This window comes from Mus pahari, chromosome X (genome assembly GCF_900095145.1).
Source record: "Mus pahari chromosome X, PAHARI_EIJ_v1.1, whole genome shotgun sequence".
NCBI classification, from domain to species: Eukaryota; Metazoa; Chordata; class Mammalia; order Rodentia; family Muridae; genus Mus; species Mus pahari.
The window spans coordinates 122,199,449-122,218,724 of NC_034613.1; the positions used below are offsets into that span (position 1 = coordinate 122,199,449).

The 19,276-nt window shown below is 37.9% G+C and overlaps 1 protein-coding gene across 9 annotated transcripts in view; it reads left to right on the forward strand.

Moving 5' to 3' along the window:
• The window catches only part of Pak3 (p21 (RAC1) activated kinase 3), a 263,551-nt gene that overhangs the window by 201,144 nt on the left and 43,131 nt on the right, over positions 1 to 19,276 (forward strand). For all 9 annotated transcript variants that reach the window (XM_021188507.2, XM_029534085.1, XM_029534086.1 and 6 more), the window contains 3 exons: positions 6,648 to 6,779; positions 8,840 to 9,005; positions 17,558 to 17,621. In XM_021188507.2, coding sequence (XP_021044166.1) covers positions 6,648 to 6,779; positions 8,840 to 9,005; positions 17,558 to 17,621 — 362 coding nt within the window. The remainder of the gene's footprint in view (positions 1 to 6,647; positions 6,780 to 8,839; positions 9,006 to 17,557; positions 17,622 to 19,276) is intronic.

Genomic DNA, 19,276 nt, shown 5'->3' on the forward strand with positions numbered 1-19,276 from the left:
AGAGAGAGAGAGAGAGAGAGAGAGAGAGAGAGAGAGAGAGAATATGTGTGAAGACCATAATACAGTTTCAGATATGCTCCTTAGGAGCATAGATTAGTTTTTGAGGTATCTCTAATTGGAACCTAGAAGCTGCACATTAGGCTAGGCTGGCTAGCTACTGAGCTGAATAGGTCCACAAGCTTTTTTCTCTCCATTGTCATCATGCCCACCCAGCATTTTATGTGGTCAGTGGGGCTCAAAACTAGATCCCTGGGCTTCTATGGCAAGCACTTTACTGACTGAATGGTCTCTCCAATTCCAAGATCTGGTGTGTTATTGATAAACAGGGATGAAATAGAATAAAATTTTCTGTAGCGTAATATCAAAGTAAATGACAATAATCCAACCGCAATTTTTCTCTGTATCAAACAGTCCCTGAAAAGTTAGTGTTTCAGTGGAATTCTAGTAAGCTGCAAAGAAAATAATATTATGAAATTTGCAGGACAATGGAAATAGAAAATGTTCTTTTAAGTGAGGTGACCCAGGTGCAGAAAGACAAAACTGCATGTTCTTTTTCATATGTGGATCCTAGCTTCTAATTATTAAATACGTGCATTTAGGAGGAGTTAATTGTGAGCTTAGCCCAAGAAACTTGAAAGGGGCACATAGGATAGAAAAGAGGCACGAAGGAAGGAAGCTGAAGAGAGAAATGGAACACATATGATATGATAATGAAAGGAAGCAATACTGAACTTGGGGGGTACAGTGAAAATGGGAGCCAACCAAAGGGAAGTATACATGAAATGCCAGAGGGAGCCCCATTACTTTGTAAGCTAGTTTTTATACAATCAAATTTTAATTCAAAAGGAATAAATGTGTATGCATAAATAAAATCAGCATCAAATAAACATATATTTCAGTCTTTTAAGGCACTAGGCATACATCTAACAGGGAATTCACATGTTCTTTCAAATACTTTTGCAATAATTATGCAGTACATTTCTCTATAGATCATTTGTGCTAACTCATATCCAATATATAATTATACCATATTACTACACTGTAGACATTAAGAACATTAAAACATTTCTGTATTGACATTCCAAAACAGATGTAAGTTCTTCACTGTAATATTTTTGTTAATAGGATGCCTCAAGTGTTCTGATCTCAAGAAATGAAAATTCACTTTAGGAACACCTTGGAGAGCAAAACCAGTGCCATAAAACAGGGGAAAAAACAATTATGCAAAGAGAAAGTAAAATTAAAAATACCCACAGTAACACTATTCAGCAGAAATACAATATAAACATGTATAATTGAAATACTTTGGTAACCACATTTTAAAATTAAAAAACAAATGCTAAAATTAATTTAATGATATATTTTATACAAGTCAGATGAAATTCAAGCTAGGGGGAGAAGAAAAAGACACAGAGCCCCATCTCTAGCAGAGAAGCTATTTGCAACTGATAGCTGCTGGGAGAGAGAACATTCCTTTTCTTCAATAAGTGGTACTGGTTGTATCAACCACACTCCAAGGCAGGTTCCATATACAGTAGTCGCAACACAAATTGGAATCCATGGCAGAGTTTCTGTAGCTTTTTTTTTTTTAATAAGAAATATAAAGAACACAAAGTTGGAAGGGTAGGGAGTAAAGAAAAGAGCTGAGAGGAACTGGGGGAGGGAAAGGAATATGATCAAAATATACTATATGCCTCTGCTCCCTCCCCAGTACCTGCATTACTTGTAGACAGGATAAATTTTGGGTTGAAAGTTTTGTGGGTGGGATGGTGTCTCTATTCTTTGCTGTGGCTCTTGTTGGCTACAGGAGGTTGCTTCTTCAGGTTCCATATCCCCTGTGCTCTGAGTCACAGCTGAGGTCATTCCCATTGATTCTTGGGTGGCTCCCTTATCTCAGGTCTCTGTCTCTTCCTGGAGATGCCCCCCACCTCCTCACCCATGTCAACTGCAGACATGTCTCCTGTTCTTCCTCAGGTAGATCCTGAACCCTGCCCCCATTTCCCTCCCTATCACCAATCCCACCCAGATTCCTCCCTCCATCTGCTTCTGATGACTATTTTATTCCCCCTTTTAAGTGAGATATTTAAACTTCCTCACTTGGGCCTTCCTTGTTCGTTTAGCTTCTTTGGGTCTGTGGAGTGTAGCATGGTTAGGTACCTGTATTTTATAACTAATGTCTACTTATCAGTGAATACATACCATGCATGTCCTTTTGGGACTGGGTTATTTCACTCAAGAGGATATTCTCAAGTTCCATCCATTTGCCTAAAAAAAAGTCATGATGTCTTTGTTTTTAATGACTGAATAGTATTCCCTTTTGCAGATGTACCACATGTTCTTTATCCTTTCTTCAGTCGAGGGACATCTGGGTTGTTTCCAGTTTCTGGCTATTATAAATAAAGCTTCTATGAACATAGTTGAGCAAATGTCTTTGTGGGATGGTAGAACATCTTTTGGGTAGATGCCCAAGAGTGGTATTGCTGGGTCTTGAGATAGAACTATTCCCAGCCTTCTGAGAAACTGCCAAATTGATTTCCAAAGTGGTTGCACACGTTTTCACTCCTGCAGACAATTTAGAAGTGTCGTTCCCATTGCTCCACACCCTCACCAGCATGTGCTATCTCTTGAGTTTTTTAATCTTAGCCATTCTGATGGGTATAAGATGGAGCCTCAGAGTTGTTTTGATTTGCATTTCCCTAATAACTAAAGACATTCAACATTTCTTTAAGTGCTTCTTGACCATTAGGGATTCTTCTGTTGAGAATTCTCTGCTTAACTCTGTATACCCCATATGTTAATTAGGTTATTTGGGTTGCTGGTGTCTAACTTTTTGAGTTCTTTGTAAATTTTGGATATTAGCCCTCTGTCAGATATAGGGCTTTTGTAGGTCCTTTCCAAATCTGTAGGCTGCTGAATTGTCTTATTGACAGTGTCCTTTGCCTTATAAAAACTTTGCAGTTTCATGAGGTCCCATTTATTAATTGTTGATCTTAGAGTCTGAGCCATTGATGTTCTTCTTCAGGAAGTTGTTTCCTGTACCAATGTTTTGAAGCTATTTCCTACTTTCTCTTCTATGATATTTAGTGTATCCTAATCTATGTTGAGGTCCTTGATTAACTTGGACTTGAGTTTTATGCAAGATGATAAATATGGATCTATTTTCACTCTTCTATCTATACACATCTTGTTAGTTCAGCACCATTTGTTGAAGATGCTTTCATTTTTCCATTGTATGGTTTTGACTTCTTTATCAAAAAATCAAATGTCCATAGGTATGTGAGTTTTTTTCTGGGTGTTGATTTTATTTCATTGGTCAACGTGTCTGTTTCTGTATCAATACCATGAAGTTGGTTTTTTTTTTTAATCACAATTGCTCTGTAGTATAGCTTGAGTTCAGGAATGGTGATTCCTCCTCAAGTTCTTTTATTGTTCAGAGTTGTTTGGCTGTCCTGGTTTTTTTGTTGTTGTTGTTGTTTCTTGTTTTTTGTTGTTGTTGTTTCTCCACATGAAGATGAAAATTGTTCTTTCACTTCATGGTCTATAAAAAAAATGTGTTAGAATTTTGATGAGTCTGTAGCAGATGTGCAGCTTGGTTCTCATGTGGATCCTAAACAACTGGAATGGGGGCTATTGCTCCCAAAAGCTGTTGCCTGTCTGTGGGATATGTTCTACTAGCTGGGCTGCCTTGTCTGGCCTCAGTGGAAGTGGAAATGCCTAGCCCTGGAGAAACTTGATGTGCCAGTGTGGGGAATTACTTAGGAGGTCCCCATCCATTCAGAGGAGGAGGAGAGGGAATGGGGGAAGGATTGTGGGAGGGTTATTGAGAGCGGGGTCAGTGAGCAGAATGTAAAGTGAACAATTAAAAAAATTGAAAATATATCTCATGAAAAGTTCAAAGAATAAATATGGTGTTTTTTTGGAATATATACAAAATTTATTTATTTATTTATTTATTATTATTTTCTTTATTTACATTTCAAATGCTATCCCAAAAGTTCCCTATACCCCCCCCCACCCCTGCTCCCCTACCCACCCACTCCCACTACTTGGCCCTGGCCTTCCCCTGTGCTGGATCATATAAAGTTTACAAGACAAGAAAAGAGGAAATGAATGAAACAGGGATAGTCTCAGCTGGTATACAGTTATTGCTAGACTTGGCACAATATGTTCTGGTTGATTAGAGATGACAGAAATTTCCTCTGACCTTCTTGCTTAATGTGTAAAACCAAGCACAAAACATTCTTGACAAGAGGTGTGATTTCTATAAAATTACACTCTATCTACGGTGGGCAGTATTTCCAATGTGGTTACCAAAGGGGAGAATTCCAACCATGTTCCTCATTACTGTTTAGAAGCAAAATAATTAACCTAAAATTTAGCAAGAATGTGTGCTGACCATGTAAAAAGTAGGAGTTACTAGAAACAGAAAATGTAACTGTCTGTGAGACCATGGGGAATAAAGGGAGAGTCACTCGGTGGGGGAAGGAAGGAAGAGAGAGATCCTCAAAATAAGTAATATATTTATCAAAGTTTCCCTATTGGAGCCAAGGTTATGTGTAATGAATATTTGTCAACTAAAAGTGTCTATTACAAAAACCCTCAATATTAAAAATATTACCAAGGCTTAGCTCACTAGGTAATGTGTTTTCTGTGCAATCATGGGGTCTTGAATTCTGTTCCCCAATACCCATGTAAACTTCAGGAGCAGTGTGCACATGTCTATTATTATTACAGTAGTGCTGAAATATAGAGGTGCTTAGATACTGCGGTCTGTCTAGCTGGCAAGCTTTCTCTGGGTTGAGTTAAAAGAGTCTGTCTCAAAGAATAAGAAAGAGAGAGAGAGAAAGAGTGTTGTGTGACACCATTCCTTAGAAAATAAATGTTTGCTTACCCCAAATAGCGAAGAAAGGAGAGAACAAAGTAGAGATATACCAAAGTTTACCTTTTTGAACCAATTAGTTTTATTGAGATTACTTACAGGAACATGGGTGAAGGGTTTCTTACAGGGGTAGAAATGATTCAAAGAGAACTGCATCACCAAAGCCCACCCTGACATTGGTGACAGCTCACAAAAGCTGGAAACCTGGACCACACTGTATGGCCTGCAGGCAGCTCAACAGATTGTAGAGCATCTTTTCCATGTGGCTCAGTTGACCTGAGCCTGTACAGGCAGCTTGGCTGGTTTTGTTGCTTCTAGAAAGTTTGAATGGTCTCTGCTGCTTCCAATATTTCTCAGCAGAAATATTGTATATTTACTGTTTATATACACTCGAGGAAGGAAGAGCCTAGTGTATCTGCTTAGTTTCAGGGATTTCCTAAAACCTTTATTTCCTGAGCTTAATAAGTTTTCCCAGCAAGAAGGAATGCTTTACCTCCCATTAGAAATTCCTGTGCCTTAACAAAACTTTGAAAGATAGAAATGTATCTCAAAGAATATTGCTACACAACAGAGAGATATAGAAAGATACCTGCCTTGGATCTCTGGTGTACACACACACACACACACACACACACACACACACACACAGAGGCATACCCACCTGCACACACATGTGAATACACCCATACATCATACAACACCCATACCTCATACTCATATACAAAAATTTTTAAATGCTGTCATTTATCACATCAACGTAAAATCATTAATGCATTAGTAAAATAATTTACATTTTCATATCATGTTTACAGAATCAGAGATGTACTGTACTATTACAACACAAATCAATTCAGACTAGCTGCAGTTTTTAACGTGTGTATTATTCAGTATCCATGTGTCTAATATCTGTCTGTACCAAACCTATACCATAGTTTATGTGAGCCCGTGTCAGAATTACCTACAAGACTTGCTATAATACACTTCCAAGTGCCTGAATTTCTGGCTGATAGATCTGGGTGGACCCTGAGAATTTGCATTTTAAACAAGTCTCTGGAGGCTGCTGCTGCTGCTGCCGCTGCCGCTGCCGCTGCTGCTGCTGCTGCTGCTGTGGAGCTAGTAACTGCACTTTGAGACCCGTGACCCTAATCCATTCAAAATTCTCAAACTTGCAACCATTTCTCCACTGTGTTAACATAAAACGACAACAAAAAAAATGGACACTAGGTACTGTAGTAATATATATTATTAGTTGTTATTACCATATATTGAAAATCACCAGTATCCTCTCTATTGGTTGTATTGATCTTAGTGTCTATTATTGAGTGATGCTTTCTATGAGGCTTAACAGGGAAGAAGCATTTCTTAGCTTCTTTGCTCTTAGTATATGCAGAGCTATATAAAGCCTCATGATCATGCTTATGTTAACAGAAAGTAGGCCTTTAAAACATGACAAACTATCATTCAGGAAATTATTAATCTACTCAATACATATTCAAAGTACTAATGTCAGTTAATTTGATTTTTAATGTAGTCAGTGATTTAAAAAATAGAAAACAAAGATACTGACATGGTCCATTTTATCATGAAATTAATTCTTCTCTGAATGTGCTCTGGTCTTGGCTACTAAATATAGATCATTGTGCTCATTTGTGAAAAGATATGTTTGTTGCTATCTCTACATATTTAAGTATTTCATCTCTATTTTCTTGTTTCTGAAGAAAAATAACAAAAAGTTAATACCTTGTCTTTAAACATTTGTTCTTCTAAGAATACCAAAACAGCTTCGGAACCTCCTTTGGCTCCTCCTGTATCTGAAGAAGAGGATGAAGAAGAGGAAGAGGAAGAAGATGACAATGAGCCCCCACCTGTCATTGCACCAAGACCCGAGCATACAAAATCAGTAAGTCAGATAATCAAATATGGTATGTCTTCTCTCATTTATGGTTTTCTGATTTTATGCATATATAGTATAATATATATATATATAATATGTAACTATATAAATATATAATCATAGATGTACACATAACAATATATTCTAAAAGTAAAACTATATATGGCAGTGGTTCTCAACCTGTGGGTTGCTATCCAACAGGTGTCACATATCAGTTATCCTGCATATTTTATATATTACATTATGAACCTTAACAGTAACAAAAGTGAAGTTATAAAGTAGCAATGAAACTAATATTATGGTTGGGAGTCATCACAACATGAAGAGCTGTATTAAAGGGTTGCAGCATTAGAAAGGTCGAGAAGCACTGCTCTAGGGAAACAACCTAGAACAATAGGATGGAGACAAGTTGTAAAGGGGAAGAGCAGATGTGGGAGGAAGTATGGAAGAACATAGGTTCTATATAAAAAGTATAGCTGTTTGAAAACTGCTTTATGTAACAGAGCACTGCGGAGAGTGCATATATATATATATATATATATGTTTTAACAAACATTTTGAATGGATAGATAGATAGATAGATAGATAGATAGATAGATAGATAGATAGATAGATAGATGAATAAACAAACAAACAGGCCTATCAGGTTAGAAAATGAACAGAATATGTCAATATTGGATACACCTTCCAAACCTAAGGGTGTATACACTTATGTATTTTGAATATTTAGCATTGTTAGTAACATTCTATTGAAGCAAGAAAAAAATCAGTGGGTGTTTGTAAATGACTCAAAAGATGCCTTTTAGAACAAGTTTTATAGCACATGCCTTTAATCCCATTATTGAAGGGGGTAGGATCCAAGTCCCAGGCCAGCCTGTGTTATATAGTAAGACTAGGGCCCAAAACAAGGCTGAAGAAATAAAAACAAAATAGCATTTTGTGGTTAAGGAGATGTCTGTGTTGTTAAAGTGCTTGCTGCATATGCATGAGGACATGAGTTTCATCTTTCAGTTCCAGCAGTACGTGCTTAAAATCCCAGTGCTTCATAAGTAGAGACAAGAGGATCCCTAGGGCTTGCTTGCAAGTCAGTCTGGCCATCTTCATCTTAATGAGAGATCCTGTTTCTTGATAATAAGGAAGAGAGCAATTGAGTAACATTAACTAGCATTCATATGTGCATGCCAAACTTGTATATGCATGCATGTGAGTGCACATGCAAGTACATACAAACCTGCACACATATATGCACACTAAGGTCTCATTTAGATTGTAATTTTAGAATAATGTTGAGCAACTAATACCTGTTGGGCATCTCTTGTGTTCCCAGAAGTAGAGTATGGAAAATAAGCATGGGAGCTATAGAAATGGCCGAGCAGTCAGGAGTACTCACTGAACTTCTAGAGAAACCTAGTTCCCAGCAGCTGTGCTGGCAGCTCATAACCACCTGTAACTCCAGCTCTAGGGGGCCCTATGCATTCTTTTGGCCCCACTTGTACGTATGTGGCAGACACATAAACACATGCACACACACATGATTTAAGATAAAATTAAATCATTTTATTTTACCATGAGCCTAAAATCAATATAAAACTTTTGTTATTTTTTTTGTTTCATAAATAAGTACCACGTTTCCATCATTTTCATCTTGCTCTGTGAACTCCTCCCATAACCACCCCCAACTCTCTCTCTTAAATTCATGACCTCTTCTATAATTATTGTTGTTTTATATGTGTATACTGCACAATCAAAGAAACGACACTAAATGAGCCTGGTTTTAAAGTCATGATTTGAAGGTACAAGATTATCCCATTCAATGACTTGCTAATGATACAGAAAAAAAACCCTACATGTAACTTCAAGTTTGTAAAACGAAAGAGGTGGAAATACGGAAAGAAATCCATGAGAACCAGATAGGAAGAATTACTAAGAGAGGAGCAGCAAGATCAGAATTAGCATGTGCGATGTTCCTTAATGTTTTTTAACAGTGAAGTTTCAACCCCTTGCTGCCATACTTCCTTACCTACTGTTTTAATTGTGGAATTGTGGTGGGTATGTTTGTCTTTCAGATCTATACTCGCTCTGTGGTTGAATCAATTGCTTCACCAGCTGCACCAAATAAAGAAGCCACCCCACCTTCTGCTGAGAATGCCAATTCCAGTACTTTGTACAGGAATACAGATCGGCAAAGAAAAAAGTCCAAGATGACAGATGAGGAGATCCTAGAGAAGCTGAGTGAGTATCTTTCCATCAGCAAGTAATTTTCATACAGTGACTAGGAGGAGACATGATCCTTTAGATGTTTCGATCTTCTCGTCAGACTTTCAGATCTCTTATGTGAGGAAGTAATTTTTTAGGACTTTCTGTTTCTAAGAGTGGTTACTTTCTCCCTCATAGTCCTACTCTGACAGAAACTAAGCATTTTCACTTAGAATGGTCAAAATGGTCAATGAAGATGTAAAGGACAAAATATATTAATGTAGTAAGTTTAAGATTACAATACTAAAGAAGAAGTATGTCATGACTATACCAGAAGGTCCCCATTGATAGACATTAGTTTAAAAAAAAATCAACCTTGAAGTCCAAGAGAGTTCAATAGAAAACTTGCAGCCGCAGATAAAATAGCTTCCCCTATCTCAGGGGAGGGAAACAGGAGCAGCAGTTGCTTCCAAGGTGTCATTGGTGCACACATACTTCTGACCTTTCCAATTTGACAAAATACTCAAGATTCAAGATTCAGAAATAGGTTTTCCCCTGGGAAAAAAAAAAGTCAAGGTTCTATGAATTGCATGTATTAAATTCATACAGGATGGCTAGATAGTGGTCAGTGCTCAGTTTAACTCTTACAAGTACCTTATTCCTTTTTTCTTTGTAGGGTTAGATTTAGTAGCATAATACAATACAACAGTAAAGGGGCTGTCACTTTTTACATTTTTTTTTCAGCTAACAGAGCAGAGCAAAGAAAAAGAGAAAATTCATTTGCTGTCCACAGGGAGGCACTGTAGTCATGGCGATGGAGCCATTTTCTCACGAAGGAGCTAGCTGATGACAGTTTTTAGTTTCCCAAATGATATAGGACTCCTGTCATCTAGATGGAGGCTAGGGATTCTAGTAGGGATCAGGATACGACACCCCCTCCCTTCCCTTTCGCAACAAAATTCGGATTTGGACTGAAAATTACTTTGTGTCTACTGCATTCAAAATAACTCCCTATGTAGCACTATCATCATTTGAGGTCGAGATGTTTGTGGCAGCCAAGGTTGAAGTTCAGCTGTCAGCGCTCAGAACTGGAATGGCTACAATTTAGCAAACTGACTTTGCTATTCTCGATTAAATATGCTTCTAGCTTTAGTGCCCATTATTTGCTCTAATAGCAGCCGTAATAATTCTTACATGAGGAGCACTTTGTGAGTGGCCACTTTCCATATATTATTTTCTCTAGAGTCACTTATGGTAAATTGTAATGTCTACATTTTACAGGACACTGAATATAAATTTTAAAATGCTTAAGTGACCAACTCACCAGAATAATGAGTGGTAGAGCCAGAGTTTGACCTCACATCTTTATGCCTTTAAAGCTTGCACTTTTGCCCATTAGCCACTTTGGTTTTACATAACTCAACTACTCATCTTTCAAACAGAGGGGTGAGATAAAGAAACATCAGGAAAATGAAGTTCAGTGATTCAGATAATCACTACATTTCTTCCTTTGTTTTATACATATGACATGAACTGTGAGAGAGATTACATTAGACTTTTAAAATCTGACAATCATGCATTAGTCAAAATGACTGTTCTCTGGTGTCTCTTTTTCGAACCTCAGCATATTCATTGTCATGAACATTGATTTATACATTTCATAAGAAAGCTGAGAAATAGGCATTGCATTTCTGAGCCACAGTTTTCTTTATAGGCTGTGACAGTGATATGGCTGGGACCTTTCTAGCTTATTTATCTTGTTCTGCATCAAGGAACAACAGGACAAACAGGAGAAGGCACTGAACTAACTGTTTTAATGAGAACTAACTTTTAATGAGAATAATTGTAAAGAAAAAAAGAATTAAGTAATTGTTTTTCTCTATTGGACTTTATACTTTATCAGAGTCCAGAGTCAGTCATTTTCCCTCTAGCAATCAGGCTACTTATGTCTGCCAGCTTTCCTTTATGCTTATGAATCTTGCCAAGGAAAACCTACAGAGAAATGGAAAATGCTTTCTTAGGAAGTACACAGCTCAAGTTTAGACCTCCCAGCCCCAAAATGCTCTACCATCTCTATGCCCCTTCAATGTATTTGCATACTGGCTACCAGAAAGAAGTCATTTAACCTTGCCTGGTCTCTGTCTCTTACCTATGAAATGGGTGTAAAAATCATAAGTACATTTTAAAACTTTCTCTTTAGAATGTGTATTATAAAAAAAGACAGATATTGGAGACAGAAAGGCCTAGATTCAAAGGAATGACCTACTGATGCTATTTCTGTTTCAGCCTGTTGTTTAATTTTGCTTGTCTTCTATTTCTTCATCCACAAAAATTGGGATAATTATAATAATATCACTTCATAGCATTATGACAATGAAAACCTCTGGTTCACAGTGGGGGACTCAACAAATGCTCATGGTTTCATTAGGAAACCCTTAATGTGAGTATACAATAGGATGAGCTTTGAAATGATAATGAGGTCCAAGTCATATCACAAACTCTGTATCCCTTTGGAAGTCTCTTACCTTCTCTGAACTTCTAATAATAGTAATACTCCCAATACAATGAGAGACTATTTGGAAGATTAAATAAACACATTCAAGAAGGTTAGATACTGTGCCACCATTACAGAATGGGAGTGATCTTCCAGTAGGATAGGATGCTTATAGCAGAGGATAATCTCATAAGTGTGTTACCTACACAGAAGTCATTGATGTCATTGGAATCAAAAGTGCGAATTAATCTTGGGGAAGTAGTAGAGGAGTCTGTGCTGAGAGACAAAGGAATGTGGGTCAGGGGAAGGAGGCAGAGAAGTACAGGGATGCCCTGCCACCTACATGATAGTGTACCCTATGAGGATGAGAAAGAAATGGCAGCTTCTACTTAATCATACTCATCTTCAACCTCAAGAATGTGAATGCAAGGAACTGTGCAAGCCAAACCACAGACAGAGCTACCAGGCAATTCATCTTCCATTCAGATACTGATGGCAGGGGCCAGACCAAGGAATCATTAATAGCTGATGTGCACAGATCATCTTTCAGTTTTACACAGACAGATAGCTTGGGTCTGGCTTTTTCATTGTGGTCTGTCTGGATCTGTTGGAAAATAAAGGAAACTCCTGCATGCTAGCAAACGTTTTGAAAAAGCACTGGCAGTCAGCACAATTTCGAAGTACAGGAGACTCTGTTTAACTTCCCTCCTCTAAGCCCCATGGCCACTTATTCCTTTTTGTTCTCCCCTTCCCTTGCATTCTAAGTTCCAAGTTCTTTTTCCCAATTCACCATCAGAGATAATAAAAATTAATTTAGAGAATTATTAAGCTCTTCCTCTGATGATGATGATGATGATGGTGATGATGATGCCTAGATGAGTGGTGGTGGCACATACCTTCAACCCCAGCACGAGGGAGGCAGAGGCAGGTGGATATCTAAATTCGAGGTCAGCCTGGTCTAACAGAGAGAGACCCAGGCTACTTAAAGAAACCCTAAGCAAAAATAAAACAAACCACAAAACAAAAACCAAACCAACCTCCTCTATGCTCAAGGGGGAAACTCTGAGTAATGAGAATCAGCTTAGCTTAATATGACAGAAAATATATTGTTGGACATTTTTTTCTTTTGGAACCACAACATGAATCCCATCTTCACATACTAGAACATAGTAATTTCTTAAATCTGTGTACTTTTAAGTTGAGTTGTTTCTTAATTGGTTGGAAAGGGCTCTGCTATTTCTATCACGTTTTTTTTTTCATTGTATTTTATTGGTTGACATATTTTTTGCTTTACTTGTCCCCATTCTTTACCTTTTCTTTGTTATAATTTATAAAAAACAAATTATAATGGGCCTAAGGAGAGAGATCATTTTGAAATCTTGTTTTGTTCTGAGCTTTGTAAAGGAGGCCGCTTGTATATTTGCCTGCCAGCAGTAGATGGCAGCACAGACTAGCTGGTTAAAGGATACAGGCGGTGGAGACGCCATTTTAATTGGACAGCAGTTAAATTCTGAAGCATAATCTCATCAAAATGGTTGTCTCCTAGGAATCCTTATGAAAAGATCCATTTCCAGATTTTTTAACACCACATACCATGGAAATAATGGTCGAATAATTTACTACCATTAAGCCTCATTAAGTGAACCTTGCCAATTGAAATTGGCTGTATTTCAGAAAGTGGTTTGAGCTAAAGCTTATTTGCTTTTTGATCAGTCTATGGAAAAGAGTTTGCTCAGCAACTTCATAGCAAACTTTCTTTGAAAAGTATAAGCCATTTAATAACACTCTGGTTTCAAGTGACTTAAAAATTCATCATTTCCTCAAAAGAAGAAAAAAGATCTAGGCACTTACCCATTAATAACTTACTTGAAGAAAGATAGATTTAGTGATGTGGAAATCCATTAGACAATTTGAAAAATAGAATATCAACTCACATATCACTAAGTTGGTGGCATTCTAGAGACATAACTCAAATAAAATAAAATAAAATATATTCTTCAACCTTTCTTGAACCATGGACATTTTTTCTTATTTTTTTTCACAATGAAATGCCTAATTTTGCTTGTACTTAATTCCACAAGCATTTACTGAGTACTTGATATATTTTATAGCTTGTGCTGTAAAAGGACACAAAGGATATACCAGTGAATAAGACTAGGTTCCTGTCATAAAACAGCCTAAAAGATGATGCCAAAGTAATATAAGACACATTAAGGACCATGGAAGAAAGTTAGTACTAGAGAGAGAGAAAAGGGAAGTTATTAACTTTATTCAAAGGGATCATGGAGACATCCTAGAAGTGAAATCCCAGATAGCCTTTAAAGCAGGAAGCTTGCTGTTGGGGAAAACATGAGAAGGATATTCCAGGACCAAGAAGCAATGTGTGCAAAGTCTTGAAGGTACACTGTAATTAATAAAGAATCAAAGTTAGAAGAAATAGTTCATCAGTTTAACAAAAACTGTAACTCTTTCAGAGGTCCAGAGTTTGATTCCTGGCAGGCATATTGGGTGGCTTATAATGCCTGAAAGTCCAGCTCCACGAAGTCCAATGCCCTCTTCTGGCCTCCTTGGTACCCACTGTCCTTGCACATGTGACGCTCTGGCTCTCACTCTCTCCCTCTCCTCTCTCTCCCTCACTATCACTCTTGCTTTCTCTCTCCTTCACGTGTGTGTGTGTGTGTGTGTGCGCACACACACACATATGCGCGCACACACATGCACACACACATACCACCTACTTCCACATACTTTCTCTCATACACATAAAAAGTGAAAATAAGAATACTCTTAAAAGAATAACTCTTAAAGTTTTTTTTCTTTTACTAGCTGTGTAGAAGAGGCAGCTTAACTGTCACTACTAAACAGGGGCTGCTCGGGAATTACACTTTATTTTTTTGGTCAGAGCATAAGGTTCTAGCTGTTAAAGATGCAATTTTAACATATAGTGATCCTTGAACTGGGTGCCAAGGACTTTGACCTTTAATTATAGGTGTCAGGTATGTCTGGTAGAGAGACTCATCTGGCCAGGTCTGTACTTAAAGCATCCTGAGGAGGTGGAGAGCCTGAGTGGACATGACAATGCCTGGAAAAAGGAATTCTACTTAGGAGAATGTTAGAACAAAAGATGAGAGGAGTGTAACTGAAGCAGTACAATTAAGGAAGGAGTGAGTTGAAAAAAGGAGTCAGGGAAGAAAACTTAGTACTAAGTAAACCTCATATGCAGGGAGTGAATGCAAGGGATGACTCAAAGATGATTCTCAGATGTTTCACCAGGCTGCTTAGAGGATAGATTGACAGGACCACTGCCTGAGGCAGTGGATTATAGCAATTCTTACAGTATCTGCCATACTAAACCCAACTGAAACATGAGCCTCCATTTCCAAAGGAAGGTAAAAGAAGAGAGAAAGGGGATAAAGGATAAAATGAAACTGTCAAATAATAAAGAAAAAATAAAGAGCAAAGCCCAGTAGGTCTGGAGTATGGCTCAGTTGGTGGGGTGCTAACCTGGCATTCATGAAGCTGCGGTTTCTGTCCCCAGTACCACACTCACAGCATCTAGTGGTGCACATTAGTGTTCCCAGCACCCAGGAGATGGACATAAGAGGGTCAGAAGTTCAATGTTAACCTTAGTCAACCAAACACTCCCATATAAATCCAAGCAATAATAGATCTCAAACCTGCTATATAATCTATAATTGAAACATTTAGCTGAATTTTTCCTTGAATGTATACTGTCAATTATTAGGTTTTAATAGGTCCTCCACTAGGCCAGGGTACAATTTGTGTGAGGTCTATCTGTACTACATGGTACTCTATTTGAATATATGTTTTCTTATACTGATTCAATTACTTGTTCCGTGTAACCACTGCAGTGGGCACCAAAATTAAAGGGATGAAAACACAGATTTCCTGACTTCAAATACAAGTATGTCTATTTTGTTAAGAGTGATCATCGAAGACTTCGAACAGGCTGGTGCTCTGAGGTTACATTTAGGTAATAATTAGGAAGTCATACCTTAGATAGGAAAGGGAATAGAAAAGCATGTGTGAATAACTACTCGATGATGAGAACACTGCTAAGATCTAAAGCAGACGGGAAGGAAGACAGAAGAACAATTGCTTAGGCTGGTTAGATGCAGCTGGATGGTGAATGGTCATGTGTTCAGCTAAGGAATCTGGGTTTTACCCTGTAGCAAGGAGGAATTTTGCAGGATTATTTAGGAAATGACAAGGGTGAGGTGCAATGCAGCAAGTTCTCCTGCCATCCTGTAGCCCTACCATCTAGAGTTTCGCCTTATCAACTACAATCCTATCGAATGCCTTTCAGAAACCACTCTGTAATCTCATTTAGGTTTCTTAGGAACCCATGGAAGATAATTGCTTCAACATTCCACCCAAATCTTGCAGACAACTATCATCATGACAATGAAATATGCCTCTCTCTTAGAGAAGCAGACATCCATCTCTGAACAGCTCTGCTCTTCTCTATTCATGCACTTCATGCATTCACCTGTATTAAAATAGCCTCATTATACCCCGACTCTGCTTTCTAACAGTGACAACGTAACTGCTAATATGTGAAGCATTTCTTGGTGGAATGTTTGATTGTTGTTATTCGTTGCATATGCATGTGTTGTGTCTGTATATGAGTGTGTTCACACAAGTATCAGTACACATGTCTATGCAGGTACGTGTGTGCTCAGGTGCATGTGAAGGCTTTAGGTCGAGTAGGGAGTTTTCTTTGCTTACTCTTCACCTCACTCACTCATCAAGGCATAGTCTCTAAGCTGAACTCAGAGCTCCTTAATGTTCTAGCTATCCCTTTCCTTCAGGATCCCATCTTTGCCTTCTAAGCACAAGAAGTACAGGTATGCCACGATGTCTAACCGGTATTTTATATGTGTATTCTTGGGGATATGACTCTGGCCCTTATGCTTGCAAGTGCTATAAATACTGAGCCATCTTCTTAGCCCCCCAAATTATTTATTTACACCCACACACACACGCATATGTGTGTGTGCATGTGTGTGTGTTTGTGTGTGTGTGTGTGTGTGTGTGTATAATGTTTGTAAAATCTGAAATAAATTAAAAAAAAAACATTGAGGGGTAAGAGGAAATTACTTACTCTCTAAAGTGGTTTCTGTTCCTGAGTTCAGATCTTCAGCACATACCTAATAAGGGTGTGTTTGTGCATGCACATAACCCTAGCACTGGGGATGTTGAAATGGATCTATGCGAGGCCTTGGCCTGCTAGGCTTGCCAAGTCAGTGTGGTCTAGGTTCAGTGAGAAATCCCGTGTCAGAAAATAAGATGGAAGGCCATAGAGGAATACACCTAATGTGAATCTGTCATCTCCATACATGTGCACACATGTGCATGAGCACACACACACACTCAAGTACATACACATGCATGAACTATACACAATAAATATTGAGCTATACACTTCAAATGAGTAAGTTTTATGATGTTTAAATCATATGTCAATAATGCTGTCCAAAGGTTGTGAGCTCTAGTAGACTCCTAAGTTAAGAGATACTTATTTTTGAAAAGTATGAGTCTTCTTACTTTATGGCCAGACTTCTTCATTAGACCCATCCCTGTTTACCATCCACCTAGCACGGAACTAGTGAACATCAATTACTTGATAGGTATTCATCTTGTGAAATTAAATGTAGTGGGATTCTTGCCTTTTCACCAATTTAGAAAAATTATCTTGTAGAATCATGGGTCCAAGTTTTAGGTATTTTAATTTCCTAATCTATAATATTGATTTTATAATAACTATTCTTTTAATAAATGCTGAGCTTTTGTCAGTCTATTTCTTGTTTCCCGGATATCAGCAGTTTTTAATATAAGCCGTATGGATTATTATCACCACTTTAATTAATATATCAGAATGTTTTAAACAAATTAAGTATATTTTTCATATAAATTGTGAAAGTTATTGAATTTGATATAATTTTTACTGTTAAAAGGAAATCAGTTTCTCTCTCTCTCTCTCTCTCTCTCTCTCTCTCTCTCTCTCTCTCTCTCTCTCTCTCTCTCTCTCTCTCTCTCTCTCTCTCTCTCCCTCCCTCCCTCCCTCTCTCAGGAAGCATTGTGAGTGTTGGGGACCCAAAGAAGAAATATACAAGATTTGAAAAAATTGGCCAAGGGTGAGTAATTTTCATTTGAAATACGAACAACGTGCACACATTCAAGTTTACTGACATCTCAGATATCCCATCAATTCATGACTCCTGTTCTCTGTATTATACTGAGTTTTGTATAATCAATAGCTTTTTTTCCTGCTGGTGGGTTGCTTGGTAACTAACATCAAAACACATGCTACTGGAGTCTTCACTGTCTTTGAGGTGATGCTTTGCAGTGACATTTTGATATCCACATTATGTGCACATTCACACTAATTTATCTAGAAAAGTAATAGAGTTAGGGGAAGAAGTAGCTTATATGAATGGGCTCATTGCATTGTGCCCTCACGTCCAAATGCATGCGTGGATTAAATCATCCTTCTTTGTCAAATTGAACATTGGCAGAAAGAAAAGGAGAATGATCAAGGGTTGGGCAGGCTTGGCTTTCTGAGTACTAACTCAGATGTAGGAGTCACCCGTTCTATAGCTCAACTGGAAGTATACATGTATCTCAAGCCTCAGTGTACAATTAATCCACAGCCCCGGAGGATGCAATAATATTTAAGGAGAGATGCTCTTTCTCATCCATGTAGCAAATTTAATTAACTTTCTTCATGTCCAAGTAGAAAATACCACAGGACAAGTGGCAAAAAGACAGTATTATATATTACAGCAACACAGAGAAATGGCTTTTAGATTTTATTCTGTGTTGGTTAAAAGCAAGAAAAATGAAGGCTGCACAGATGTTTCTGTGGTAGAGTGTGTACACAGAAGACAGAGTTCAGGTCTCAGTATCTATGTCAGTAGTTGCAGCTCAAGGGGATCCAATGCTTGGTCATAAGTACCTGCACTCCTGTGTGCAAATCCACACACCCACATATAATTAAATCATTTTTAATGGACAGATATGCAGGGTTTGGGCGAACAACACCACAGATTGTTACTATTCCTCATGGTAGCTACATTTGGCTTAGTTTCATTTGGCTACTGGGCTCTTGCAATTGTTGCTGTCCAAACTGGAATGTGCTGCAAGTATGAAATATATATGGAATTTCAAAAATACTATGAACTATGTCATAGACAATTTGTGTATCAATTGCCTATTTGGGATAATATTTTGCTTGCATTTAACAAAACCAGCAGTTTTCAACATGTGAGTCACAATTCCTTTGGGGAACGAATGCCCCTTTCCCAGGGGTCACCTTTCAGATACATAATAAGGATACATATTGTGGGTAAGGATGTGATGCTTTGATATCACAGCTGGGTGGGATGGTAAGCTAGGTAAAAGCATTTGCCATGAAATCTTGACCACACAAGCTCGCTTGCCAGAATCAATGGTGGAAAGAGAGAACTTACTCCAAAACATTATTCTCAACACAAACACACACACACACACATACACACACACATACACACACACACACACACACACAAACACACACACCATGCACCAATGCACACACTACAATAATAAAATAAAATTTAAAAATATACTACATTATCTTCAGATCAGAGTAAACATAACGATCTTCTCGGTAAAAATTCAAAAGACACCTTTTAGCTTTAAAAGGTGTATATTTGTATATTATCATTGTAGGTATCCTCCTTTTTAATAGCACACAGAAACTTCTTGCTCCTATCTAATTGATGGCCTGCTTTCCTTCATTATTCCCTCT